The sequence below is a fragment of the Miniopterus natalensis genome, chromosome 15 (genome assembly GCF_054644295.1).
Source record: "Miniopterus natalensis isolate mMinNat1 chromosome 15, mMinNat1.hap1, whole genome shotgun sequence".
In the NCBI taxonomy this organism is placed as follows: Eukaryota; Metazoa; Chordata; class Mammalia; order Chiroptera; family Miniopteridae; genus Miniopterus; species Miniopterus natalensis.
Genome location: NC_142095.1, coordinates 2476860 through 2503963, shown reverse-complemented (window position 1 = coordinate 2503963; position 27104 = coordinate 2476860). Strand labels below are relative to the sequence as shown.

At 55.5% G+C, this 27104-nt stretch overlaps 1 protein-coding gene across 1 annotated transcript in view; it reads left to right on the top strand.

The window, feature by feature from the left end:
* The window catches only part of RAD54L2 (RAD54 like 2), a 49966-nt gene extending 30050 nt beyond the window's left edge, over positions 1–19916 (top strand). Inside the window, exons 7-22 of the mRNA XM_087824694.1 lie at positions 341–523; positions 660–793; positions 2058–2254; positions 3264–3606; positions 4138–4315; positions 5486–5737; positions 5955–6073; positions 7228–7346; positions 9101–9200; positions 9845–10050; positions 10470–10642; positions 11162–11358; positions 13681–13880; positions 14951–15040; positions 16845–16937; positions 18485–19916. Of these exons, the coding sequence (XP_087680820.1) occupies positions 341–523; positions 660–793; positions 2058–2254; positions 3264–3606; positions 4138–4315; positions 5486–5737; positions 5955–6073; positions 7228–7346; positions 9101–9200; positions 9845–10050; positions 10470–10642; positions 11162–11358; positions 13681–13880; positions 14951–15040; positions 16845–16937; positions 18485–19473 (3573 nt within the window). The 3' untranslated portion in view covers positions 19474–19916. The remainder of the gene's footprint in view (positions 1–340; positions 524–659; positions 794–2057; positions 2255–3263; positions 3607–4137; positions 4316–5485; positions 5738–5954; positions 6074–7227; positions 7347–9100; positions 9201–9844; positions 10051–10469; positions 10643–11161; positions 11359–13680; positions 13881–14950; positions 15041–16844; positions 16938–18484) is intronic.
* Positions 19917–27104: the final 7188 nt, after the last annotated feature.

The following is a 27104-nucleotide window of genomic DNA, read 5'->3' as shown; positions in this document are numbered from 1 at the left end:
TCACAGAAAGATGGCTCCTCATGGAGCGACTGCCTTGATGTAGAGGTAGGTGAGCAGCTAAGGGAGGCCAGCAAGGCTGAGTGAAAGACCCTGGCAGGGGTTTGGTGTTGCGATTCTTGCCCGGGATGGGCAGCGGTGCCAGGGGAATGTTTTCTGTTTTCTCCCACAAGTCCATCACCAGCCAATCAACTGGTCAGGGTACTGGGAGACATCTGTGGCCGTCCCCACCAGCTGTCATGTCTGGTGTGACATCTGCTCACTCACTTCTAATTCCACAGTGAGGACACTAGAGCCCTGGTCTTGCCGGCCCTCTGACCCTTGTCCATGTGTCCCTTGTCAGATTGGTGGGATCCGGTTCCTCTATGATAACCTGGTGGAGTCCCTGGAGAGGTTTAAGACCAGCAGCGGCTTTGGCTGTATTCTGGCCCACAGCATGGGCCTGGGGAAAACGCTGCAGGTGATCTCCTTCGTCGATGTCCTCTTCCGCCACACGCCAGCCAAGACGGTCCTTGCCATTGTGCCGGTGAGAGTTGGGGAAGGCGCCCCTAGTCGCCCCTCTGGAGAGCTTTGGGTTAACACTGTCCTGGGCACTGAAAAGCCGGTGAGCTCAGCCCTGAGCCTGCTCCTTAAAGCTCCCTCTCGGCCTCGCTTTCCGACAGGTTAATACTCTGCAGAATTGGCTGGCTGAGTTCAACATGTGGCTCCCAGCCCCCGAGGCCCTGCCGGCCGACAGCAAGCCTGAGGAGGTCCAGCCTCGGTTCTTCAAGGTTCACATCCTGAACGACGAGCACAAGTAGGTGGCGCCCTCTCCGCCCCCCAGACTGGTCCCAGGGTCTGCACGGCGGCCGTCTGCTTGCGGTGCGCCCTGTCCTCCCAGGTTCCTCCAGGTTTCGATGTGTCCCTCCCTCCTCTTGCTGCTCATTTTCTCTCTGCCTCGCAGCTCAGTAAAGGTGGAGTCACGTCGCCGGGGAAACCTCTGGTTCCTGCTCGAGGACGCAGGGTTGCGTTTCCCAGGTGCACAGGAATACAGTCAGCGCGATAAAGCGAGACTGTCCGTCTTCTGACTGTTTTCCTTTCACTTTTCTCTTTTCCTAGCAGCTCATCGGTCTCTTCTTTTAAGCACCAGTCTACAGTTGACCTTTTTTTAAAATTCTCACCCAAGGATATGTTGATTGATTGATTGATTGATTGATTTTTTTTTTTTACAAAGAGAGAAACATCGATCAGTTGCCTCCCATCCATGCCCTGACCGGAGATCGAACCCATAACCTTTTGGTGTACGGGACGGTGCTCCAACCAGCTGAGCCGCCTGGCCAGGGCTGTAGTTGACCTTTAATGGTACAACTTCCAAGCTTTGAAAGGGTCATACGGTTTTTGTTTTATATTTCAAGAGGATTATTTATATTTCCATTCCGTATATTCAACCTGTTTTCCAAAAATCTGAAGGTATTTCTTGGCCCACGCCTGCCATCTGTGCCACCCTTGCCTCTCGGTGGCGTGGATATTGAGAAGATAGACTTTCTCTTCTGCCGAGGCTGCCTCCTGTGAGGTGTGGTCACATCAAAGTGAGGAGACTGCGTGGCCCACAGGTGGTTGCTCACCTGCCCTTTCTTAGGTTTCAGGCCTGCGAGTCCACATGTGGTCAGTGAAGTGCTGCCAGGGCTCAGTTGCTCAGGGGTGGAGGGGCTGTGCCGAGTCTTCTGCTCTCACCTGCTCTTAGTACTTCTGTTTATCACGGGAGTGACTTGAAATTCCACCTCAAGTCCGTAGTCATGCGTGTAGTGTACCTGCAAAGGAGGCTGTCCCTTTAGCTTGCCTTGTGCCGTTGAGTTTCTGGTTTTTGCTATTTCACCATCATCAGTGACCAGTCCATCCTCAGTGCAATGGATGCTGCACTGGGACTGTGGGAAGGCCCTCAGGCAGCTGGCTGGCCCTGTGACGCTGCCTCTGGTGTTTGGCAGTAGGGTCCTGAATGTACCTCAGCACAGCTTTGCTTGTAAGGAATCCTTCCCGGGGAGCAGTGGGAGCAGTAACACTTTCTCTCTGTTCACTTACAGGACCATGGCAGCTCGCGCTAAAGTGATGGCCGACTGGGTGTCGGAGGGTGGGGTGCTGCTGATGGGGTATGAAATGTACAGACTCCTCACCCTGAAGAAATCCTTTGCCACAGGTAGACCGAAGAAAACCAAGAAACGTTCTCACCCGGTCATCATTGATCTGGATGAGGAAGATCGCCAGCAGGAGTTTCGGAGAGGTGGGCAGCCTCTCCTGGGGCCCTCCTAGGGTATTTCAGGGAAAGGAAATAGTGTCGGCAACAGCACCTCGTCAGATGCGAAGCATTATGGATGTGGGTTGTGTTGTCTTAAACCAGAAATCCTGGCCCCAAGATAGGTGGGGTGACCTGCCCTCGAGGCAGTGGGCGTGAGGTCAGGCCAGGCTGCAGACAGGTCAGGAGGCCCCTGCCCTCTGGCCCTGTTTCTCTCACGGGGCAGGTGGGAGAGGATCTGCTGCATGTCCACCCCCAGAGATGTACTGAGATGGCACTTACGTCACAGATACGCAGAGTAATAATAATACTGTTTGTGAATTTACAGAACAGTGTGTCCCCGCTTTCTCGTGAATGCTGCTCCTCTCGTAGCCCTGCTCCCTCCTCTAAGGGGCCTTTTCCCATCTGGGGAAGGAAGTTTCCTTAGGGTGCAAGTTTCCTCATTGTGTAGGTCTCTTCATCCCGAGGTTATGTTTGTTGTAGGTTTGCTACTGTTACAGAGGAAGGATGAACTTGTCTTTTAGCAGTGGCTGGGGAGTGAGTCCAGGAAGGCTTGCCCTTTAGCTAGTTCCCAGCAGCCACCCTTGGAAGGCACCGAGGTGCTGACAGTGGTGAGAGCCAAGCTAAGCGTCTGGACTGTCCCTATCAGTTTCACCCAGACGCGTTTTTAATCCTCGGCGGGTGCTCTAAAATCATGCTCTCTGCTGACCAGCTGGTCTAAGCCTGAAGAATACAGTCGGCTTTACTTTTAGCCTAAAGTAGGAAAATAAATAAAAGGAAGGGAAGAGGGAAGAGATTTACTGGGAGAGCCAACAGGCCAGGCTCACGGCACCCCCAGCGTAGGAGCCCAGACGGCTGGCTCCCCTACCGACGGGAGCTGACTCGCTTTCCTGCTTCCTTCATTTCTCCTGTCTCCTCCAGGGCACACCCCTCCTCCTCTTGTTGACTAGGAGCAGGCCCTCTCACCCTCTGACTCCGGATCCTCTTCCCTCCCCAGAGTTTGAGAAAGCCTTGTGCCGCCCTGGCCCGGATGTGGTGATCTGTGACGAGGGACACCGCATCAAGAACTGCCAGGCCAGCACCTCGCAGGCCCTGAAGAACATTCGCTCTCGCCGCCGCGTGGTGCTGACGGGCTACCCGCTGCAGAACAACCTCATCGAGTACTGGTGCATGGTGGACTTTGTGCGCCCGGACTTCCTGGGCACCCGGCAGGAGTTCAGCAACATGTTCGAGCGCCCCATCCTGAACGGGCAGTGCGTGGACAGCACGCCCCAGGACGTGCGCCTCATGCGGTACCGGAGCCACGTGCTGCACAGCCTGCTGGAGGGCTTCGTGCAGAGGTGAGCCACCCGCCTTCCTGGGGGGGGTCCAACCTCCCTTCACTCAGTAGCATTTCCTGAACAGCTAGCCGAGGGTGGGTACCCACTGTTTCAGTCCTCTGGAGGTTTGGCCTAGATGTGCTTCTCCCTAAAGTTGACCCTTGGTTACCATGGATGCCGGCTTTACCCGCTGAGAAGCAGAGAGCTGGCATCTGCGGACTTGGGTGAGAGAGGGACGGGTGGCTCCGGGTGGGCCCAGGCCGCGCCGGCCTCTTGGTGCGCATAGCTGTGCTGTTCTCCAGCAGGCCATTTTTGCTGGTTAGTGGGCCTGTGCGGAGAGAGCCAAGGGGAGTGGCCCGCGTCGGGTGAGGACCTGGGCGGTCACTGCCTCTTTAGTTCCCACCCTTGAGGTGGGTCTCTCCTTGACGGCTGCTGAGCCCTCATCGCGGGACTGTGGGAGCCTTAGGAGGCCGTGTGGCCGGAAAGCGGGGCTCTCCCTGTCTCAACGCCCCCGGCCATGCCACCCTGTCACCCTGGTCTCTGCATCCGCAGGAGAGGCCACACCGTGCTGAAGATTCACCTCCCTGCCAAGGAGGAAAACGTGATCCTGGTGCGGCTCTCGCAGGTCCAGCGAGCCCTGTACACGCAGTTCATGGACCGCTTCCGGGACTGTGGCAGCAGTGGCTGGCTGGGGCTGAACCCCCTCAAGGCTTTCTGTGTGTGCTGCAAGGTGTGTGCAAGGAGCCTCGGGGACACTGAGACACAGAGGATGCACGTGGCCCTAGAGGAGTTACTCCTGCTGGGATCCTGGACAAGGAGAAGGGAGCAGGGGGCACCTCTGCCCTGGAGGGCTGGGGGTGCTCGGGCGAGTGGTGCTGGCTTCCAGCACAGTGCCTGGGAGGCTGCGAGCACTGTAATTCAAATGGCACTCCCTGTGGTTGCAACTCAGCTGCACCGCTTGTTACACCAAACTTGAGAACCCGCTTCCCTCCTCACTCATTTTTTCACTTGGAAGAGCAAGTGATGGTGGAACATTGTGGGGCATCGTTTTGACTGCTCGCATGATAGGGGCTCAATAACTCTATAGCTGAGACAGGTTATTAGGGTGCCTTCCACTGGGTTCTGTATTTCATCAGATTGAGATCTTCATCCTGAGATGCTTCAGGTGGTTTGGGGACAGCAAGGCCCAGGTGTCTTTGGCACTAAGCCTCCTGAGCAAGCTGAGGAGCACTCACGTGCCTTTAATCTGGTCCCGGGCTCCCTGTTGTCTCAGGGGACCCGTTTCTTTGGCAGCTCTCAGGCATTATTTCTGATTGACCACTGCTTTAATCAGTGAGCTGAAGGGCATGCCTGGGGTTAGATGGAGTTTCAAATATTTCTTTTGTAGCCGCAGTCCTAGAGACCAGCGTAGGTGTGGTCTGGAGGAGGCTGCAGTGACAGTCCCCCCAGTCCTACGCGTTCCCTTCTGCTCCCTGGGAATTCTCAACTCCTGCTAGGAGTAGCCCCTCACATGACTTATGGTTGGTCACCTAGAAGTCAGATACATTTGTCCAGAGGGAGCCATTGGTCTTGTTTCACACAGTAGTTCACTGTGGCCACACTGAAACAGGAAATTCTCACTGAACTAGAAGAAGAGTCCAAGGCTTGTGGCTTTTTGCTTATGTACCAAACACCAGCCTGCCCCTGGTGTGAACGCTCCTGTTCACATGTCATGCGAACTGAGTTGGTTAGTGGGAACCAGTGTGCAGGCTCTTTGGCTACGAGGGGCTGGGAGACACTGATTTTTGGTGTTGATGGTATGTGCTGTGGGAGGCGGGTCTGAGCAAGGACGTGTTTCCAGACCCCCGGGGCACCCTTGCATTGTTCTCTGCCCTGCATCCCTTTTCTCTGATGACCTCAGATCTGGAATCACCCTGACGTGCTGTATGAAGCCCTTCAGAAGGAGAACCTGGCCAATGAGCAGGACCTGGACGTGGAAGAGCTTGGCTCGGCAGGGACTAGTACCCGCTGCCCATCCCAGGGAGCCAAAGGCAAGGGAGAGGACAGCGCCTTGGCCGCCTCAGTGGGAGAGGCCACCAACACCAAGTTCCTGCAAGGGGTCGGCTTCAGCCCTTTCCAGGAGCGAGGCAACAACATTGTCACCTATGAATGGGTGAGTCAGGCAGATCCTTCTGCAGCCACAGACCATGGCTGAGAAGGAGTGGTGGTGTAAAGCCCACATGAGGAGGGTGCAGAGTGTACTACACCACTGAGGTCTGTGCCGGGAACTATGAAGGCGGCCTGTGAGCTGCTGTCTTAGAGGGAGAGAGTTTTATTTCTAGGAATCTGGCCATGGACCTGCTCCAAGCTGCCTCATTTCTGTCTTTCAGGCCAAGGACCTTTTAACTAATTACCAGACTGGAGTCCTGGAGAACTCTCCCAAGATGGTCCTGCTTTTCCACCTGGTCGAGGAAAGTGTGAAGCTTGGGGACAAGATCCTCGTGTTCAGGTAGAAGAGAAATTTCTAAATGACACTGTCTCTCTGGTAACAGTGACACCGGCCCTACAGAGGGAGATGCTTGGGGTCACGCCAGCCCATTTTCTCTCTCCAAGCCTCTGCTTCTTGGGATGACCTTGCATTTTGTCTTTTTCTTGGAGCTGTTTTGTCCAGTGCTCTTTTCTGCAGAGAACAATTTGAAACCGTAGGTTAACATTGCAGATCATAGTCTAAACCTTCCAGTTGTGGCCCAGGCCAGATGTGGCCTGTGGCCTGTTACTGTACAACCTGAGAGCTTGTTTTTACATTTTGAAAGGGTTTAAATAAAAGAAAATATGCAGCAGAAACTGTATGTGGTCTGCAAAGCCTAAAAATATTCACTGTCAGGCCCTTTACAGAAAACATTTGTGGGCTGTTGGTTTAATGTGCTTCTTTCCCTCTTGGCCTTTTCTTTTTTTCTTTTTAAAATAATAATAAGCTTTGTATATTATATAAGGACAAATAAACAGTGCGATTTGGTCCCGAGTCCCATTCTCAGTCTTGCCAGAGCGTTGAGTCCCATCCAGGTCTAACTCAGGGAATCAGACAGTCGATTGATTACTCCTCCTTTGTTCTGACCAGATTGTGCTCCAATGAGAGCCAAGTGGCAGCGGCCTGGTTTGGAAGCCTCAATGAGGGTTTCCACGTGGGACACATGTGCAAGGACCACAATGGTTCTAACTTGGGGAGAGCCTGCTGGCTTTATGGGTCACCTCTGAGGAGACTGGCTCTGCAAACTCGGAAGCAGCGAGTGCTTCTGTCTCCCTAGTGAGACCCATGATATTGCCTGTGGCCTGTAGTTGGCACTAGTGTAGATCCATGCAGGGTGGGTTTCAATGCTGATGTTATTGGTTACTAGGCACTGAGCAAAACTGCAGAATTTCCCAGTTGAAAAAGTCATGGGTAGAGGGTGTTTTAGCGGGATGGAGATGGTAACTGTATGGATGACTCTGCTCCCACTGTGAGCTAGAGAGGATACCCTTCTTGGTTCTTTGTGAGGTTACTTCTTATAGGGAGTAGGTTGTGGGAGCTCCCACCCTCAGAAGGCTGCACACAGTTGTGGGCCTGGTGGGGAACAAATTCCCTTGGGTCCAGGCACCTTCTGAACCAGATCTTGTCCCTTCCAGCCAGAGCCTGTCCACCTTGGCTCTCATCGAGGAGTTCCTGGGGAAACGCGACGTGCCCTGTCTACCTGGTGCTGAAGGGCAAGGAGCACAGAAGTGGGTGCGAAACGTCAGCTACTTCCGTGAGTTCACTGCTGCTTTGCTCCTGGAGCCCTGGCAAGGTCTGCTTAAGGGTTTCCTTTCCTTCTCGTTTCCTCTCCTGCTTCATTCTTCATCAAATATACAGGAATAACTGAGATTAGCCAAGGAACAGAGAGAGATTGAGGGTAAACTGTTGTGTGTGAGGCACTGTCCTAGGGGCTGAGGAGCTTAGGCGAGACTTTGGGGGTGTGGTTACAGAGAAGTAGAAGGCATAGGCCTAGTCTTCATCTGAGACATGACAACTTACGGACAAATACAGAGTGGCACTGACCGAGTGCCCTCACTGGGGCTCTAAGAAAGACAGAATCATCCTGGTAAAAGTGGTTGGAAAAGGCTTCCTGGAGGAGGCAGAACTTGCACTAGACTTGCAAAAATGGGGAGGATTTGAAAGATACAGGACTAGTGTGGCCCAGAAGTCATTCTAGGGGGAAAGAGTAGAGTGAACACAAGCCTAGACCATGCATTCTCTGTGGGCAGTTAGTAAGTATCCCTAGAGGGGAGAAAGTTGGTTCTTGACGGGGTGAGAAAACTTTTTGAAGTATAAAGCATAAATGCTTATAGAAAGTAAACATAATATACCTGTGGTGTTAGAATTACATGGGGGACATGGCTATTGGAAAGAGGGTGGTAATGAAAAAAGGCTGAGAAATACTGACCTCAGGCCCTTGCTGACGAGATCCTGACATTTGGGCCAGATGGTTCTGTATAGCCTGGGGCAGGCAGGTGCACTGTGGGATGTTTAGCAGCATCCCCGGTGTCTGTTCACTGGGTGGCAGCAGCGTCAGCTCAGTTATGAAAACCACGTGTCTCCGGGCGTTTCCGAGTGTCTCCTGTGGGGCGGAGGGTGGAGAGATCCCCTTGTTGAGAGGCCTGGAGGCTCAAGGGTGGTGAGGAGACCCCAGCACAGGGTCTGACCTGGAGCCCTGTGCTGACTCTGGGCTTGCCCAGCAAGTCCGTGGTGATCTGTGCTTGGAACTCGTGAGAACTCAGGTTGGAAGGGGGACTGGGGTGCTGAGAGAGCCTCCCAATTCCCTCCGGTTAAACTCATGCTTCCTGTAACTGGAGCAATTCAGTTCTCCACCTGGTATCTCATACCCTTAGCTTTGCCCTCTTCTCTGCTTTACCCCAGGTGACAAAAGTAGCCTTTCTCCCTTGCTCATGCCTCATAACCGAAGGTTACCTTTTCTCCTTTTGAGCTCCTCCCCTGTTTTCATTAGTATGTCCCACCCCACTGCTCCATATCCGTTCCTCTCGTGTGTCTACAGAGCAACTTCTCAGCCTTAGGAGCTTGTGAACAATGCAGATCCCTTGTGGAGGAGCATCACCCTCATCAGAACACAAACCCCTTGGTCGTCTGTACTCGAGAGCATTCACAGGATGGAGGCAGAGGGTCACCTGAGCCATGTCTGCCAAGCACACCCATATTTAGGGTGACTCTTGTGCACTTTAAAGTCTAGGAACCTTGGCATTAGAACTGACCAAAGATACTAAAGGGAGAAACACTGTAGTCCTTGCTGCACATGAGAATAATCGCCTAGGGGTATTTTTAAGTTATAGAAACCTGAGTCTCGTGATAGACCTGAATTCTGGGGTGGGGTGGGGGGGGGGGGGGGTGGGGTGTGTGTGTGTGTGTGTGTGTGTGTGTGTGTGTGTGTGTTGTTTTTAAAACACATTTGCCAGGATTTTGCTGTGTACTCTGCCCTCATCTGTCCATCTCTGTGGTTTTCCTTCCTAGGGCTAGACGGTAGCACCCCTGCCTTTGAGAGAGAGCGGCTCATTAATCAGTTCAATGATCCCAGCAACCTCACCACCTGGCTGTTCCTTCTCTCCACAAGGTGAGTGGCTCCTGAGAGGTGGGCAGAAGGCTGGTCCTGGGCAGTTGTACCTCCACATAGGCAGGCACCCTGAAGGCTCGTCCAGTTTCCTTCAGAAGATGTCTGCTCGGGTTTGTGACTTGTTCTTGAAGTGAGAGAGGGGACACCAAAGGAAGCTGTGTTAGAAGGGCGATCGTGACATTGTCATTAAGTTCTCGGAGACCTTCATTAACAACGGTCGTGGTTAGCTTTTCTCCCGGAGTGTCCAAGGCTTAGGCGATGTGATGTGTGTGAAGGTGCCTTACAAAGGAGGAAGTGCAGTAGAACTGTGAAGGCGGGTGGCCGTTTGCCTCGTGCCGAGCAGCCTGAAGCTGTGCTGCCCTTAGACTAAGCACACGTTTCCCTCACCAAGTGACAGCACACCCCTCACGGCAGGGTGGGGAGCGGGCCTGCTTCCTGCTGGCGGGCACTGCCGTGCAGGCATTCAGGGCATACTTCTCAGTGCTCGAGGACATACACTGTTCATCAGCAGGACCGCAGAGTCCGCTGGTGTGTTGTGCTGAGGACAGAGGAGGGTGTCACGGTAGGAGTCACAGACGGTAAAACGAATTTGAAAACGATCTTTAAAACTAAAGGCTCTGTGGTTGTTGGTTTGTGTTTTAAAGGGCTGGGTGTTTGGGCGTGAATCTGATCGGGGCCAACCGAGTGGTGGTGTTCGACGCTTCCTGGAACCCTTGCCATGATGCGCAGGCGGTGTGTCGGGTGTACCGCTATGGCCAGAAAAAGCCCTGCCACATCTACCGCCTTGTGGCCGATTTCACCCTCGAAAAGAAGATCTATGACCGGCAGATTTCCAAGCAGGGCATGTCAGGTGGGCCGCCTTCCAGGCTCAGAAGGGACACATTGGTAGAGGCTGCCGTCCTTACTGTGTCAAGGGGGATGGGACGGGACAGGACGATGTGGACACAGGCGGGCTTTTCATCACAGAAAGGCAGCCGCTCCTCCCATCGCGTCCTGATTCAAGCAGTTGTTCACGAGGGCATTGACCTCAGCTTGGTGAAGGTGGGTTTAGTGCTAAGAGCTGAGCCAGAAGATTTCTCTTACGATGTTTCCGTTTCCCCTGGGCCTCCAACCTGCCTCTGACTGTCAGCTATGGAATGGCCTCGGGTGGCTTAGGCGTTAGTGGCCATTGTGGTGCCCACAGCCTCTCCTCTCTGCCAGTCTTTGTGGCTGTGCCTTTGCGTTCTTCTTTCCGAGTAATGACTAGCTGTCTCCACATCTCCCGCCTAGATCGGGTGGTGGACGATCTCAACCCAATGCTGAACTTCACCCGGAAGGAGGTGGAGAACCTGCTGCACTTTGTGGAGAAGGAGCCGGCTCCCCAAGCGTCTTTGAACGTGAAGGGGGTTAAGGAGCCTGTCTTGCAACTTGCCTGCCTGAAGTACCCTCACCTCATCACCAAGGTGCGCACACTGCTCCCCTGAGACTGTCCAGCAGGGGAGGCTCGTCTGGCGAGCTTGTCTTTTTCATCCAAACTCTTGTTTCACGCAGGCAACTTGAACTCCTGGTTCTTTTCCTCGCCCCATGCAGTCCCCACCCCTAGTCTGGTCCTACTAGTGCTGGGCTCAGCCATGTGGGATAATTTGGCCAGTGTGTTTTCCTAGCAGAAGGAGAGATGGAAAGTTCTAAAAATGTAGTCTGTTAATTTTCTGAACTCCCCCTGCTTTTGATATGGAAGACAGACTTAGGCTGTCTGAAGCTGGTGCAGTGTTATAATTGTGAATTGTACTCTTGACAGGAAGACAGGAAGCCTGCCCGTATGTGTGTGTGTGAGTGTGAGAGAGAGGGAGAGAGTGTGAGCAGGCTCTTTGCTAGTGCTGGAGACGGCTAGCCCTTCTTTGGTGTCAGAGTAAGGCTCATTGTGAATTCTTCACATCGGCACAAAGACTGGTAATTAAATCAACATCCTCCTGTGCCCCCAGGAGCCTTTTGAGCATGAGTCACTGCTCCTTAACCGAAGGGATCACAAGCTGACCAAGGCAGAGAAAAAAGCAGCAAAGAAAAGCTATGAGGAAGACAAACGCACGTCGGTCCCCTACACCCGCCCGTCGTATGCACAGTATTACCCCGCCAGCGACCAGAGCCTAACCAGCATCCCCGCCTTTAGCCAGAGAAACTGGTGAGTCACATTGAGGGGAGGAGGAGGGTCTTCTGGGGGCCAGGCCCACGCCTTCCCCCTGGTGTGTTATTCAAACAAAAGGACAGATGTCAGTTGCTCTCTGGCTGCTGAGAACTGATGGGTTCTGCTCTTGGTGAGGTGTCCAAGCAGTTCAGCAGCCCTGGTGTGTTAAGTGGCTCTCTCTGGAAGAATGAGCTGCTGGCCTTATGAATCAGGAGAATCCTTTTGGATTCCTGGGAAGTGCAGCTTTTCAAAACACAGAAGCCCAGCCCTCCCACACAGCCCCATCCTCTCCACAGCCCCTTTGTCCTAGGCCTTGCTTAACGCTGAAATTCAAGCGTCTCCGGGCCTTGGAATGCAATCGGTGTGCTCTGCTGCTCCTAATGGGGCTTCATTCTGTGGTGTGCCACCGTCCTGAGCAAAAAATCTTTTCCTTAAGCACAGCTTCCAGAGCCATTCAGAATATGAACAGGATGGGAGCCAACTGTTACGTGGAGAGGGAGGCTCTTTGTAAGAATTACAGAACAGTTATCTATGTTTAATTCATTCATTCATTCATTTTTTCAGTCCTCACTGAGGATATTTTTTCCATTGCTTTCCAGAGAGAGTGGAAGGAAGGAGAGAGAGAGAAACATCAATGTGAGAGAGACATCAATTGGTTGTCTCCTGCTTTAAAAAATTTTTTAAGACAAAATGCCTCATAGCCCTCACCAGATTGGCTGCTTAATTGGAGATTTGCATTTTTAAACTGTTTGATTATCTTGAATTAAAGATAATTATTTTATTCGAGTGTTTAGATTTAAAACTTTTCTTACGAAGACTGCATGTAAAAAAAAATTGCCAAATGAGATTGTAAAGGCACTGAAACTATGTGGTATTTTATATGGGACTCTAATTTTTGGTAAGTTTGTACAGGGTACTCTCAAGGAGAAAGTCACTCTCAGAGCCTCAGACTTTATTTTCCCCAATACTGCTGCCTGTGACACCCTCCTCTCCCTTCCTCCACTTCTTTTTTTACTTCTCTGGGCTTTGCCATGTAGCAGTAGGAATGGACTGAGCCTGAACCCGGTGGGAGAAGAGCTGTGTGGAGGGGAAGATATGACAAGTGGGCTGGGCAGGGAGGAGGTGTCAGCTCCTGTTCCAGCCCAGCTCTGGCCCCGTGGGAGGCACCAGCTTCTCCCGGCCTTTGACAAGCCACACATACCAGGATCCCGCTGATTCCTTACCCTGCCCTCCCACCCAGATTCCTTACCACAGCCCAGCAGAGTAGGGGGCTTGGGCTACATTCCTGTTACCCTGCTGACTTGATCCTGGGGAGAGTCCCATTGCCCTCCAGTCAGGGCCCTAGCTCCTGCAAAGCCACCTGGGCAGGCATTGAGGACACGGGCCCCTCACCTGCTGAGCTCCCACCTGGGAATGCGGGAGACCACAGGGCCCTGGGCGCTGCCCAAAGTGTTCTTCAGTCAGACGGGGAAGAACATACCCATCCAAGGAGGTCTGTTTCCTGGGACTGAAGACCAAAGATGCAGATTTCAGAAGCTTATAGACAGGAACTTAAAGATCTTAAATCAGGAGTGGCTTTCTCATGGTACTGACATGCAGACAGAGGAGTGAAGTGTGAGGGTGCATCCCTGGCCCTGGGGTAACACCGTGGCATGTTGATGGTAGGACACACCCAGCCAGTGCTCAGGTTGGCCGTGGGCATGTACCGGTTAGAGGCCTGGCTGCTGCTGCTTTTGTGGCGGTCGCGGCTAGAGGGGTACTCTAAGGACTGGCCCCAGGTGGAGCCCAGCGAAAAGTAATGTGGAGAAGAGAGGGGTGTCTGCATTACTTATTGATACTTGAAGTTTCAGAAAGTAAAGATGGTTAAGGTTGGACAGGTGGGTGGCCTCTCAAGTTCACCTGAACGTGGTGTCACGTGGCCTTGCTCCTTGGCGAGTGGGAAAGTTCCAGCCATTCGTCTTCCACTTAGCACGCACTGTGTTCTGAAGAACTTCTCCCTTGTTGCATCTGTGCCTCTCCCCAACTTTCCTCCAAGGACTGGTTCCTACTGTGCATAGACAGACCCCCCAAATCCCCATAAAGGCATCATCCCACTGACACCTGACTCCTTAGGCTCTGAGAGGCGTCACCCTCGCTGCCTCTGTCTCCGTCCTGCGCCTTGTCTTTGAACTGACCGTGCCCTGTCGGTTCCTCTGGTCCTTCTCAGCAGCACCTGAGGCTGTAGGATGGGGATGTCTGAAGGGCTCTGGAGGCTTTGCAGATAAAGGGAAGGGGGCTGTTCTGCCGACCTCTCTGAGGGCGCTTGTCTTTCTCTCTCAGGCAGCCGACGCTGAAGAGCGATGAGAAGCCTGTGGCCAGTGTCCGTCCTGTACAGTCCACTCCCATCCCCATGATGCCCCGGCACGTCCCACTGGGAGGCAGCGTAGGCTGTGCCTCCAGCACAAACCCAGCTGTGAACTTCCCGATCAACTACCTGCAGCGTGCGGGTGTCCTTGTGCAGAAGGTGGTCACCACAACAGGTTGGGAACGCCTGGGTTCTCCAGGGTGCTCTCCCTTTCCAGATTGCTTTGTTCATGCAGGAATTTTAGTACTTATTAAACACTGTGTCCTGGGCCTTACTACATTTGGCAGTGTAGGTAAAAATAGACAACAGCAGTCCTTGATCTGGAGGATTGTGCACTCTGACGAAATGTCTTCACAGTAATAACACGGGACTGGATGTTCCTGAATGTGGTGGGTGGGATGGACTGTGAACCCTGCGGAGATTCTGGAAATGCCACTGGGACACAGGGTTGGCCTTCTGAGAGACATGGGAATGTGTGGAGTCCTGCCTGACTGTAGGGTCCACTGAGTACAAAGGACAGCTGTCCACCTCCCCACTTAATCAGAATGTCACTTTTTTCTTTGTGGGTTTAAAGTGGCCTGAGCACGGTGGACCCGTGGTGGGGAGGAGGGTGCCCACCTGTCCTGATCAGTCTTGAGATGCAGGGCACTTGGGAAGGAGAGCACTTCATGATGCTGCTTTTCTCTTGTTACCTGGAAATATCCGTGATAGGTAAATTTCAATGAGAATACCTTAATTGATTTTTTGAGTAGGAAAATAATATACATCCACTGTAAAAAACTGAAATGAGTGAAAACAGAAAGAGCCTCCTTTCTTTCTCCTTGACTGAGCCTTAGCTGCTGCATTCTCTGGTCATGTGTAGGGAACGCCAGCTCGGGAGAGGACGGGGCTACCTGGCCTCTGCGATGTGGGGCAGATACGTGCAGGTAGCTCGGGGGAGAAAATACACGGAAAAAGCCATGTGAACCAAAACTTTCTAACCAGAAACTCTATGAAATTTGACTTAAGTGAGGGGAGGTTGACCAGAAAGATGATCAGATTTCTAGAAAGCCCCTTATCATCACAGTGTTCTTTGCTTACACAGTTGTCAGGACTGCCTGCTTCACCACCCTTGGTTCTGGCTTCTGCTCCACTGAGCGGCTTTAGAGAGACCGCTGAGGAGTGGGGTGGGCGTAGACTTTGGTTTCCTTCCCTGCTTTAGTCAGGCCCCGTGTAATCTAAATCTGAGGTCTGTGTCTTCACTAGATATTGTTATTCCTGGACTCAACAGCTCCACAGATGTACAGGCGAGAATTAATGCTGGCGAGAGCATCCACATCATCCGTGGGACAAAAGGTGAGCCCGCCGCCCATCCCTCCTGGGCTGGGAAGCAGAATCAGGACCTGTGGCTCGTGCTCGGGGGATAGGAACCATCCTGTAAAAATGTCACTTGTGGGGGAAGCCTGAAAAATGACATTGCCATGACCTTAGTAGAGTGGGGGTGGGCCCAAAGGAAATCTATCAGCTGAAAAGAAGGGATCTAGAGTCCTGGCATTCCTGTATCTGACATTGTTTTTATGGGCGATTTGGGTGGGTTTGTACAGACACCGTGTTTTGTGTTGGTCTCAGCCTATCGATAGTGATGCTGTTGGCTGGGAATGCCTGACTCACCTGGTCCCATACTACTTGTGGGAACCCCATAGACACTTCCCCAGAGCTAGTGTGTGGCTGAACCAGCCCTGTGGTGGTTATGATGGTAATACACAACAGCCATCAGGGAACTTCGTAAGGACAAGGTTTATTACACAGGCCCTGGAGGGTACGTGCTATGACCTAGGGCTTCACGAGGGGGGGCAGGGGGAGCTTGGACCTGGGTCTCTGCCTTTATTAGGGTCCAAGAGTGGGGTGCCTAGGGTTTGTGGGTTCACTTTTTATCGGTGAATTTAAAACAGAAGAGTGGGATTTAGAGCACAGGAGGGAAAAGCAGGGTCACTCAAGAGTTATTCACCTAGGTTACCCTGGGCTTTCTGTTTCTAAGGGGGGGTCTCATGGGTGGGAGCCACCTGCTTCCTTACCTAGTCCAGCTAGTAGCTCTACCCTACAACTAGCATTTCATTTATTTGAGATGGATGTCTTCAAAAGGCTTAGCGTCTGCCACTTACACTACATGCAGGGAGATCAAACTCAGAGGGAAAGATCTGTGGGGTGGGTTAAAAGCCAGCCTGTGTTGTCATCTTGCTTGCAGTGGGGTGGGAGGTCTCCGCCTGGGAGATGTATTGGGTGGATGAGTGAGTATACATGGTTTGCATGACAGAATTTTCAAGTGTGGTCATTGGAAAAGTCCACTGCCTCTGGCCTCCTGACAAAGGGAGGTGAGACTGCTGGGATGAGAAATCTGGGCTGGACATTGTCGGGACAGTATCGAAGCCTGTCTTTCCCTTCAGCCTTCACTCTGTGAGGCTTCCTGGCCTCTGTTGGGTCAAAGTACCTTTAGACTCAGGGAAAAGATGCCATGAAATACAAGACACACAGAAGATTGTACCTGTGCCCTTTCTGGGCTCTTCCTGGCCTAGAGCAGGGGTTGGTAAAGGGCCGCTGGTCCACCGGCCAGATCTAGCCTGCTTCCTGTTACTGGACCTGTGAGCTAAGAATGGGTTTTACATTTTCAGTTGGTTGGGGGAAAAATTAATAATATTCTGTGATGTGAAAATTATATGAAATTCACATTTTAGCGTCTATAAATAAAGATTTTTATGTCATAGCCACACCCAGCTGTTATCATGCTATGGGGAGAGGGTATTGAGGTATGAGGCCTCTTCCTTCCAGCCCAGGAGGGGGCCGTGGGCCAGGGTACCTGGTTCTCCTTCATAGCACTTCATTTCCTCCATTGATCTGACTTTTCCTGGTGTTTTCTGCTATAACTGTCTGCCTCCCCCTTAAAGGACCAGTGTCTGGAACAGTGCCTGTGCGTGGTGGTGATGCAGTGAGCATTTGTGGAGGAAATGGATTAGTGGGCCTGCAGCTCCATCACCACACTCCTCATTTCAGGTCTTGAGAGAGGGTGTGAGACCTTCTTGTACAGCTGTTCCAGCCCACAGTGCCTAGGCCTGGAGTTCCCAGGGCTGGCAGTAGAGCTAACAGTCTCCCTTGTGTTTCTTAGGGACGTACATCCGCACCAGCGACGGCCGGATCTTTGCTGTCCGAGCGACGGGCAAACCCAAGGCCCCTGAAGATGGTCGGATGGTTGCCTCAGGTACAGTGGCATCTGTCTTCCATTGACCTACTGGGCATTTTTGTTTGTTTGTTTTGGTTTAGCTTCACTTGTGATTAATTTATTTTTGAGTCGATAACGTGTGCATGGTTCACTGTTCAAAATGTACAAAAGGGGTAAAGTGAGGAGTGAGTTTCCTCCACCGCCCACTTCTCATCTATCGTTTCCAGAGCTATTCTGCACACCACTCAGTGCAGGGGGGTGTGTCTGGATAAAAAAGCGAGTGTAGCTTCTCTTTGTGTTTTTAAAGCGGATGCCCACTTACTATAACACACTAATAGTCCTTTTTCACTCGCTAGGGTAGCCCAGCGTGGTGCCATATCTTTGCTTTAGATGTGCCTCCCAAGGGTTTGCACAGGACGCCATTAGGCGGGTATAGCACCGCGTGTTCCCAGGTCCCTTGTCCTGGGATGTTCAGATTGCTGTACCCCGCCACTGCGGACCGGCTCAGTCACCTGGGGCATCTGCAGAATACGTTCTCAGGGTGGGACTGATTGCCAGGTCAGAGCGTGCATGTGGCACATGGACAAGTGAGCTGCTCTTGCCGGGCTCCCCTCTGTGGGAGAGGTTCTCATTTTTCCTCCCTCTGTGGGGTATGAGAGCGAGGTGCTTATTTTCCCCGCCTTTGTTATGGAGACGTTCATCTGCACTGGCAAGTGACAGAGCAGCACCACGAGCACCATGCAGCCTGCGCCTACATCCATGACTGTTCACTTCCTCATACACTTGCTTCTGTCTCTCTCCCTTCTATTATCAGAACTATTTGTAAATGGAAGACATCGTGTCATTTTTATCCCTAAATATTTCACATGCAGATCCTGAGATAAAGGACATTCTCCTCCCTAACTGAACACCATTTCACACTGAGAAAGTGACATCCAGCGTGGCCACCATCCAGGCCATGGTCATCCTCCCAGTTTCCCAGTCTTCATGGCCATGGATCTTGTTTGGTTTTTAAACCAGGAGGATGGCTTTTTATTTTTTAATGTCTTTATTGGTTTCAGAAAGAGGAAGGGAAGGGAGAGGGAGAGAGAAACATCAATGGTGAGAGGCATGGATCGGCTGCCTCCTGCACCCCCTCCCACCCCCACTGGGGATCGAGCCTGAAACCCTGTCCTGACCGGAACCAAACTGCCATCTCCTGGATCCTAGGTGAATGCTCAACCTCTAAGCCATGCCGACCAGGCAAGATGATGGCCTTTTAAACTTCATTTCCCTTTTTCCTTTCAATCCTGGTTACTGGAAGAGTCTGACTAGTTATGAATGACGACTTAGCGTTTCATGTCCATCACCTCAGGCCTCACTATGGTGGAGTTTCACAGGTTGAGGAACAGAGAGACCTGTTTCCTAGATCAAAGGATTTCTTCCTTTGTGACTGGGAAAGATTTATAGGGCAATGTTTATACATCAAACTATTTGAATTTTGGGGACCACAGGATGGGATTTTCTTTTTTTCATGGAACTTTTTCCTATATCTTCCTTCTCTCCCTGGCCATTCTGGTTCTCAGTTACCTACATTTTGTCCCCAGGTTCCCAGGGGCCTTCTCTCGAGTCCACAAGCAACGGCAGACACAGTGCCTCATCACCCAAAGCACCCGACCCTGAGGGGCTGGCCAGGCCCGTCTCTCCAGACAGCCCCGAGATCATCAGCGAGCTGCAGCAGTATGCGGACGTGGCTGCTGCCCGGGAGTCCCGCCAGAGCTCCCCCAGCTCCAACGCCGCCCTTCCTGGCCCCCCTGCCCAGCTTGTGGACAGCAGTGCTGTGCCTGGGACAGCTCTCGGGACTGAGCCTCAACTTGGGGGTCATTGCCTCAATAGGTCCCTCTTGGTGACTGGCCAGCCCTGTGGTGACAGGCACCCAGTGTTGGACTTAAGGGGCCACAAGAGGAAGTCAGTGACACCGCCTGCTGCCCAGGAGTCAGCCCGCCGGAGGTCCAGGAAGGGCCATCTGCCAGCCCCCATGCAGCCCTATGAACACGGGTATCCAGTGTCGGGCGGGTTTGCCATGCCACCCGTCTCCTTAAACCATAACCTCACCACCCCCTTCACCTCCCAGGCTGGGGAGAACTCCCTGTTTATGGGCAGTTCCCCCTCCTACTACCAGCTGTCCAATTTGCTGGCAGATGCCCGCCTGGTGTTTCCAGTGACTACTGACCCTCTGGTGCCAGCAGGCCCAGTCAGTTCCTCCTCCACGGCTACCTCAGGCACTGCCAGCACCCCCTCCTTCCTGCTCAGTCCCTCTGTCCCAGGGGTGCTGCCCAGCTACGCGCTCCCGTTCCCTCAGCCCCTCCTCTCTGAGCCCAGGATGTTCGCGCCTTTTCCTTCCCCCGTCTTGCCCACCAACCTTTCCCGGGGCGTGTCCGTCTACCCAGGCTACATGTCCTCTCACGCAGGCTACCCGGCTGGCGGCCTGCTCCCGCCCCAGGTGCCTGCCTTTGACCCCCAGGAGGCTGCTGAGGTGGGGGCCAGCTCTGGCGAGGATGGCGATGACGACGTGATAGAGGTCCCCGGGCAGTAGCGGCCGCCTCCCGCCTGCAGGTCGCCCACCACAGGCAGCTCCCGGGCCTCCTGAGCAGGGCGCCTGGAGGAGGGAGAGGGCAGAGGACCACGAGGGTGGAGGCCCCGCAGGGCAGCAGGAGCGGGAAATCAGGGACCCAAACCAGGAATGGAGGCCGCCCGCCCGCCTGCTCAGCTGTCGCTTGCCTGCCTGCCCCCGAGTGTAGAGGCTCACGTCCCGTTTCTGTCTTTGGGAACATTCTCTCCCAAGAGACCTGCCTTACCGGGTGACTTAGCTTGGCCTGGAGCGGGGAGGGCGGGAAGGAGGGCGGGTTAGGAAGGAGCGTGGGTGGGGAGAGCCGACAGAGTCTGTGTGGAGTGGTCTTTTTAGGGGTGGGGAGGAAGCAGACAGGTGCGTGTGCCTGTGCGTGTGCTATGTATGTGCGTACGTGTATGTAACAGCAGGGGGGAGGGGGGGAGGGGGAGGGGGAACGGCTAAGGGGGGAACTAAAATGAATTTATCTTTTTAAAAATGGAAATCAGTGTGGTGGTTCATGGCAGCGCACGGTTAGTATGAGCATCCGGTGAGCCTGGGAGAGCCATGGAAACCACAGGTTTCCTTCTGGTGGGTGAAGAGAGGCCCAGGTAACCGAGTTCCTGGCTTTCAGAGCCACGTTGGTTGTAGAATTTGGGGGGAATTATGAGAGAAAATGGGCATTACCCATCTCTGCCTCCTTCCCAGCGGCTCCTTGGAGGAGCCCTCTCCAGGGTGAGGGACTGGCTTTGCCGAGGCTGGGAGGCACCGCCCTGTGCTCTGCAGGAGCGATCATGGTGTTGAACGGAGACACATTCTTCATGGGATGGAGCTGAGCCCCCACCGCCTCTCGGGTGGTCTGTCCTGTCCTTCCCTGCTAGAGAGCTCCATGTTAATTTATTTCTTACGGGCAATTATTTATTATTTGGACTTCTCATGTGTCTTTTTTTTTTTTTTTTTTTTTTGGTGGTGGTGGGAGGGGGAGTTGGGGTAGGGAAGAGGGTAGGAGATAGAAAGGGCAGTTTTAAGATGCCCCAGGCCCCATAGCTGCTGGTGAATAAACCCCCATAGGTGGTGAGCAGACCACGGAGAGAGCTGGGCTCGACCAAGGTTTACACTAAACAGCTATGTTTTCAGGAAGTGGCCTTTTGGAAAGATCAGGGACTCCTGTGGCTAGAGGATTAGTGGGGGTGATACTCATTCCACAGAGGTTGAAACTTGGGATCATGGAGTTTGCTATTGGAAAGTGAGTGACCCCAAATTTGGAGCCGCATCCTGCCTTGGTGACCTAGAGGCAGGCTCTCTGCTGTGTATCGGTGGCTGCCGCAGTGAGGGGACAGACTTGATTTCCTACTGGGAAGTGTGTTGGCTTCCCCAGCCTCTCTGATGATCAGTGTGGGCCTGGTGTCTGCTGCCTCCATCCTCTCTGAAGGAGCGTGGAGGAGCCCTTCCTCTGTAAGAGCCTTAAGCCTGGCTTGTGTCTTAAAAGGACGCATTAATCATTCTGGGTCTACCCTTTTTTGTTAATGCCAGGGGAGGGGACATCTAGCCTTTAAGCATAAACACTGGCTGACTTTCTCTTGGCTTTTCTCCTGGCTGCTGAGACTTCTCCAGGCATTTCTGTATGATGAACATACCTTGTCTGCCTGTAGAGCTTCACCACCTACCGTGGGTCCGCCTCACCGGGCAGCTGCTGCCCCGCCGCCTCCCAGCCCGGAGGCAGCTTAGTCAGGTCACCCCCAGTAGCAGCTGCTCCTGCAGCTCTTCCCACCAGCTCCTTTTCCCTGTTGGAGGGCCTTACACACTCTGGGGTATTGTCCCTGGAGAAGAGACGAGGAGATGGCTGATGGGGAGTGTGCCTGTGTGCGTGTTTGTGCACTGTTCAGTTACACCAAAAGTGGGGCTTCAGGCACTTTCTTTCTCTGTTTTCATAAGCATCCTGTCAGACTCGCAACTCTCCTACTCATAGAAGCCTTAGATCTACAACTTAGCTATGCAAATTATTTTAATAATTTAAAAATAGCAGTTCCAACCAGCGCACCAAGTTTGGATGGTGAATGGACAGAGTTGGAGTGGGCCTTCAGGTTGAGGCTGGTGCAGTAGGAGCTAGCTAGCCCAGGTTTCCAGCTTGCAGAGCACGCTCACAACCTGGGCTACAGCTGATGCCTCTAAGGCCCTGGAGCACTGGGATCCCAGAGGGGGTGTGTGTGTGGGTGTGTGTGTGTGTGTGGGTGTGTGTACGCGTGTGCACGCGCGTCTGGGAAGGGGTAATTTTGTGTGCACCTCTAGAAACTCACAGCAGCAGGTTCTGAGAATCCAGAAACTATCCCAGCAAGGAACTGAAAGCAGCCCCTGGAGGGATGGGTATTCTGAGAGGCAGCACATGCCTGCTCTCCACCCAGGGCTTCCAGGGTCTGGGTCTGTAGTTTTGGGAGGCTAGACCTGGCTAGAGAAGGCTTTGATATGTGCAGCTTGTACTGTTCAGGCATTTGGGGGTGGGATCATGGGAAACTGGAGTACTGCCAGTTCCGTGTGTTGTTTTTATGAACGTGGTAGCACCTCTGACCTTCCTGCAGTCTCCGTGCGTGCCGGTGTGTGCACCACGCAGGAGCATGTGTGTGAGGGAAGCAGGGACCGTCTCAGCCTGAGCACCAGGTCCTGCAGCTGCTTTGATCAGACACACTTGGTGGTGGCTTCCGCCGTGAGGGAAGGATGGTGACAGGCGGGAGGGCAGATCAGGCCTGGGCGTTTTCCCTCCCTCTCGTCTTCCACAGGAAGCTTTCAAAGGCCTCCCAAGCCCCATCCAGCTGGTTTCGCCTGAATTCTCAGCGAGGGAATATAGCACAACTTGATTCAGGATCACCTTGTGTAGTGATGTTCCATTTCCTTTCCTTAGTATCTTTGTGGAGAAGAATTGAACAGAGACAAAGTAGCCACTTAAGTGAACCGTGTTGGATCAGATCTCTCTCCAGATTGAATGTTTGCAAAGCCCTCACCCTCTCGAGTTGTGCGTAAGCATCTTTCTCGTCATCTGCTGGTTTCGGGATAACTCCGGTCCTTGGAACTCTCTTCCCTAGGAATTAGTGTATGAAATTTATATACTTGTGATTCACAAATACGAAATTTCCCACCCCAGCGCCTGAAGCAAAGGTAGGGTACATTTTGCTGATAGGTTGAAACACTCAACCAAACTTGAGGCATCTGGGAGGGACTGTCCCTCCCCACGTTGTTAGCAGGGCACGGCCCCTGCCCGTCCATTCAGGCCTGGCGCTGCTCTGGAACCGAGCCCCTTCCCATGTGGAAGATCTCCTGGGGGCGTTACATTCCTTGTTCCTAGTGTTCCGGCCATGACCCCCTTCCTCCTCCCAGTTCCTCCGAAGACCAGTCTTTCTTCTGAACCGTGGCCTCCTGTACAGCCAGCTAATGGCTCTTCTCCCACCAAAACCCCTGAGAGAGGAGCTGCTTTCCCCAGTGGAAAGACTTTCTGGCCCCCTGCTGTCTGTTCCAAGGAACCCGCACCTCGAGGCCTGTCTGGGAATTCTTTGCTGCGTCACCCTCACCCTCGTCCCCTTGTACTGCGCCTCTCTTCTGCCCTGAGTACTCCACTGTCGCCCCTTAATGTCTGTCTGTGCCACTAGCTTGGCCCTGGGCCTTTTATGAGTACCCACGTCTTAGATGAGCTTCCTGAGCAGGCGGCGTCCAACTTCTCTGCTCTTCAGGGACCTGAGTCTGCCTGTGTGACCTAGTACTCAGTGCATCTGCATCGGGAGGGGTAGCCAGGCAGGCTGCAGGGTCTGTGGGGCAGAGGCTGGGAGAGATTGGGGTACTTCCTGTTACCACTACTGGGGTGATCTTCAGAAGAGGGGCGACCTCATACTGTGACCTGACCCAGGACCCTCCCCTGGGAGAGAGCTCAGCCCAGGTGTGTGTGTGTGAGTGTGAGTGAGAGTGTGAGCATGCACACACGCCTGCTCGTGTGCACGTGAGTGTAAACTGACTTGTCTGGTTGTGTTACTCAGGGTGGGCTGGGGACTCACCGGAAGAATCCCCTTAGCCTGCTCAAGACTGGTTTTTTCCTGTGCCCTCTCCAGAGGGGTCAGGGGAAGGAGGTCCAGGTGGGTTGAGGGGGTCGCAGTGGATAACCACTAAGTCCACATCGCTGCCAGGAGGAGTGGGGGGAGATGAGGTGGCCCCAGGGACCTGGCACCCGGCTTTGGTTTTCCGTCTTCTTTCCTCAGGACGCCCCCTGAGGCCTGGACTGCACCTGGCTTTGAGGAGCACCTGTGGCTGGTGCTCTAGCTGCGGGTGTGGTCATGGGCTTCCCTCCTCGGTAGGGCAGGTGCTCCTGCCCCAGAGACTGGGCAACTGGCTGTTTCTATGACGTATTTATTTTTACTTGTGTTTCATGTCACTTTTTTAAAAAAAGCAAACAGAACAATTGTAAGTCAGTATAACTGCCTATCAGTTTTCTTTATTTCTCTTTTTGTAAAATAAAATTTAAACTCAAGAAGGCAATGTTGTTTGATCAAGGAATTGTCTGAACAGCTGTTTGGCTGGTGGTGGTGAAAGGGCTATAACTTAGCAGAGGGCTGGCACTTGTGGGGTGGGGTAGGGAGGAGGTGGGAACAGAGGCCCGCTGCAGGCAGGTGCTTTGTCACAGTGGGTTCGCTCGCCTCTTTCTGCCTTTGCTCACCTGAAGACTGCACATCCAGGCCCTAGGAAACAGTGAGGCCGACTCAGGGTGACGAGGCTAGCTGACCCTCGGTCACAGCACGCCCTGCAGGGGCTGCCCTAACTAGGCTGTGAGTGGCTAGGGATTGGGTGCATCATGGGTGCCTTCAGAGGGTGGGAGATGGCTGGTGGCAAGGTTTGCAGAGCGTCTTACACACGCCGCATGTGCGTTCTCTCTCTGTTTGTCGTGAGTTAGAGGATCTGACCGCTGCCTCCCAGAGAACTTACCAGGGCTTTGGAATGTGAGGAGCTGGGGGAAGGAGGGGAGTGTCCACTCTGGTTCCTTTAAGGGTAGGAGCCCTGGGGAAACTTTTTCTGGAAATTTGCTAAGGGATAAAGAGCCACTGTGGGGATTCCTTGGACACAGGAAAGCGGGGGACAAAGGCCCAATCTGGGCTCGTGAGGGAGCATATGTGTTATTGGGAGACAGGACTGGGAGTGCAGCAGGGGTGGGTGATGGCTCCGCGAGCCGCCTGCTCAGCCGCTACTGCGGTGGAGACAGGTGCCCTGGCTGCTGCCTCATGGGGCCAGTGGAGGCCTGGCAGGGATCCTGCCAAGGGCGGGCTGGCTCTGGTGGGAGCCGCCTGAGATGAGCCCCCTGATGCTTGCAGTCCCTTCACAGGCAGACTCCTTTCAAGCCACTAAGGCACAGCCTGAACTCTGGCGTGAGGCCCTGGAGTTCGCCAACCAGGCTTAAAGGAAGCGAGCAGAGCACACGGTGAGCGCAGGGCACTGCAGGCCAGGGTTTCCCGGAGCAGCTCTGAGCTGAGCGGCGGGACCGCCGAGGAACCCTGCAGGCAGAGGCCGCCTCCGCCGGCGCAGCGGCCCTTGCTCATCTCGCAGGAAACGCTGCCAGGTGTGCAGCCCACTTGCCTAGGGCACCCCAAGGGTCTGATCACGTGCCAGGCGTTCACAAGCGAAACAGAACTGCCCTGACCCTGCCAGCCCAGGCCGGACGGAGCGCCCGGACGGGGCCAGCTGCCCAGGGGGCTGGGCCGGGCTTGGGCCTGCGGGCGAGGAAGGCGCACTGCGGGGCCGAGGGAAGGGAAGCAGGGTCGGAGTGCCTCCGTGCGCCCGGCCTGCCCTTTGCTGGCCGCGGTAAGACGCCTGCCCTGCCAAGCAAGAGTCCTGGGGTCAGGAGCTCCACGGCGACGGGCCTGCCGGGCGGGGCCTCTCGGGAGCGCAGGGTTTCTCCTTGGGGCCCTGGAAGGGCGCTTTGTTGTTCGCAGGCCCTCGGACACGGGGACGGGAAGCCGGGCCGCCTACAAGGGGCTCGCCCTTGGCGGGGGGTACCCGGTGCGCGCTCTGCTAGAGGGCAGCGCGGCGCCCGGCCACGGCCCGGCCCGGGGAGGAGCCGGCGGAGGGGCGTGTCCCCGGCGAGCCAGGGGCGGGGCCTCGGGGGCGTGTCTCTAGCGAGCCAGGGGCGGGGCCTCGGGGGCGTGTCCCCGGCGAGCCAGGGGCGGGGCCTCGGGGGCGTGTCTCTAGCGAGCCAGGGGCGGGGCCTCGGGCGTGTCTCTAGCGAGCCAGGGGCGGGGCCTCGGGCGTGTCTCTAGCGAGCCAGGGGGCGGGGCCCCGGGCGTGTCCCCCGCGAGCCAGGGGCGGGGCCTCGGCTCGGTCCCCGGTCCCCGCCGCCCCAGCGCCGTCCGGGCCGGGCGTGGTCCTCGACACGCTGGCCGGTGACGGGTCCCCCTGCGCCCGGCTGGCGGGCGGAGTGCGGCGGGGCTGGAGGCGGGAAGCTGAAATGGGTGCTGCCGGGGGTGGGACCCACGCTTCTCCCTTCAGCCCAGGGCGGCCTCTGCGGGCTCCGCTGGACGGCGGCAGCCAGGGGCCCCGCCGCGCTCGGGTGCCCGGCCCGCCGCGAGGCCTCCGAGAGCGCGCGCGGCAGCCCCGCGGGCCGCAGAAATGCCCGAGCCGCTGCGGGCGCTCCTCCCGGCGCCGGCTCCCCGCACCCCGGCCTGGCTGCCTCCCGCGGGCCGCCCGCGAGTTCGCGGGAGGCGGGAAGGTGCCCGGCGGGCCCCGCCCCCTGACGGGTCCCGAGGACCGACGCACGCCCGTTGCCTTGGAGACGGGGCGGGGCAGGCCTCCGCCCCCCGGGCCCCTCGCGCACGCGCCCGCGGCCACGGCCACGTCCCGCCGCGAGAGGGGGCGGGGCGAGCTTGCGAGGCTGGCGCGCGCAGCCTCCGCGAGCGAACCCGGAGCCGCCTGCGCGCCTCGGCGTCCGCGGCGGGTGGCCGCTGAGGTGAGGGCCGGGCCGGGCCGGAGGAGAAGCTTCCCGCCCGGGCAGCCCCGCGCGCGCCGAGGGCCTGGGACCCACCTCGGTCCGCCGGGGCGCGGCCTCAGGGGCCCCCACGTCCCCTCCGGGACCCCCGCGGCCCAGGCCGCTCCTCGCGTCTCCACTCTCCCGCCACTTCCCCCTGCCGGGTCCGAGGCCCCGACCGCGACCTTAGGCCGGGCCTCGGCCGCGCGGGTGCGGGTGCGGGTGCGGGGCGCGTCCCGGGGCCGTGGGGCCGGAGGGGGTGGGGAGCCGAGGCGGGAGCCGCGCTCTGACTCCGCCCCCGTCCCCCGAGGCCGCTCCCCGCCGCCCGGCTGCAAACTTGAGCGTCCCGCGCGCCGCTGAGGTGCCCGGGCCGCTGGAGGTCGTGGCGGGAGAACGGACGGGGCTGGCGTGGCTGGGGGCCGAGGCGGGAGGCAGGAGGCGGCGGCCCTCGGAGCCCGTACCCCGCCCCCCGCGGAGCCCCCGACGGGCCCTCCCGCCGCGCGTGAGCGGCCCCGGGAAGCCGGCACCGGACGGCCGCCCGCGGGTATCCGGAGCCGTCCTGGCCCCGGCGGACTGGACCCTGTGAGGCCGAGCCCGGCCCTGGCTTCCCGGAGGGGCCCGGGGGCGGCGA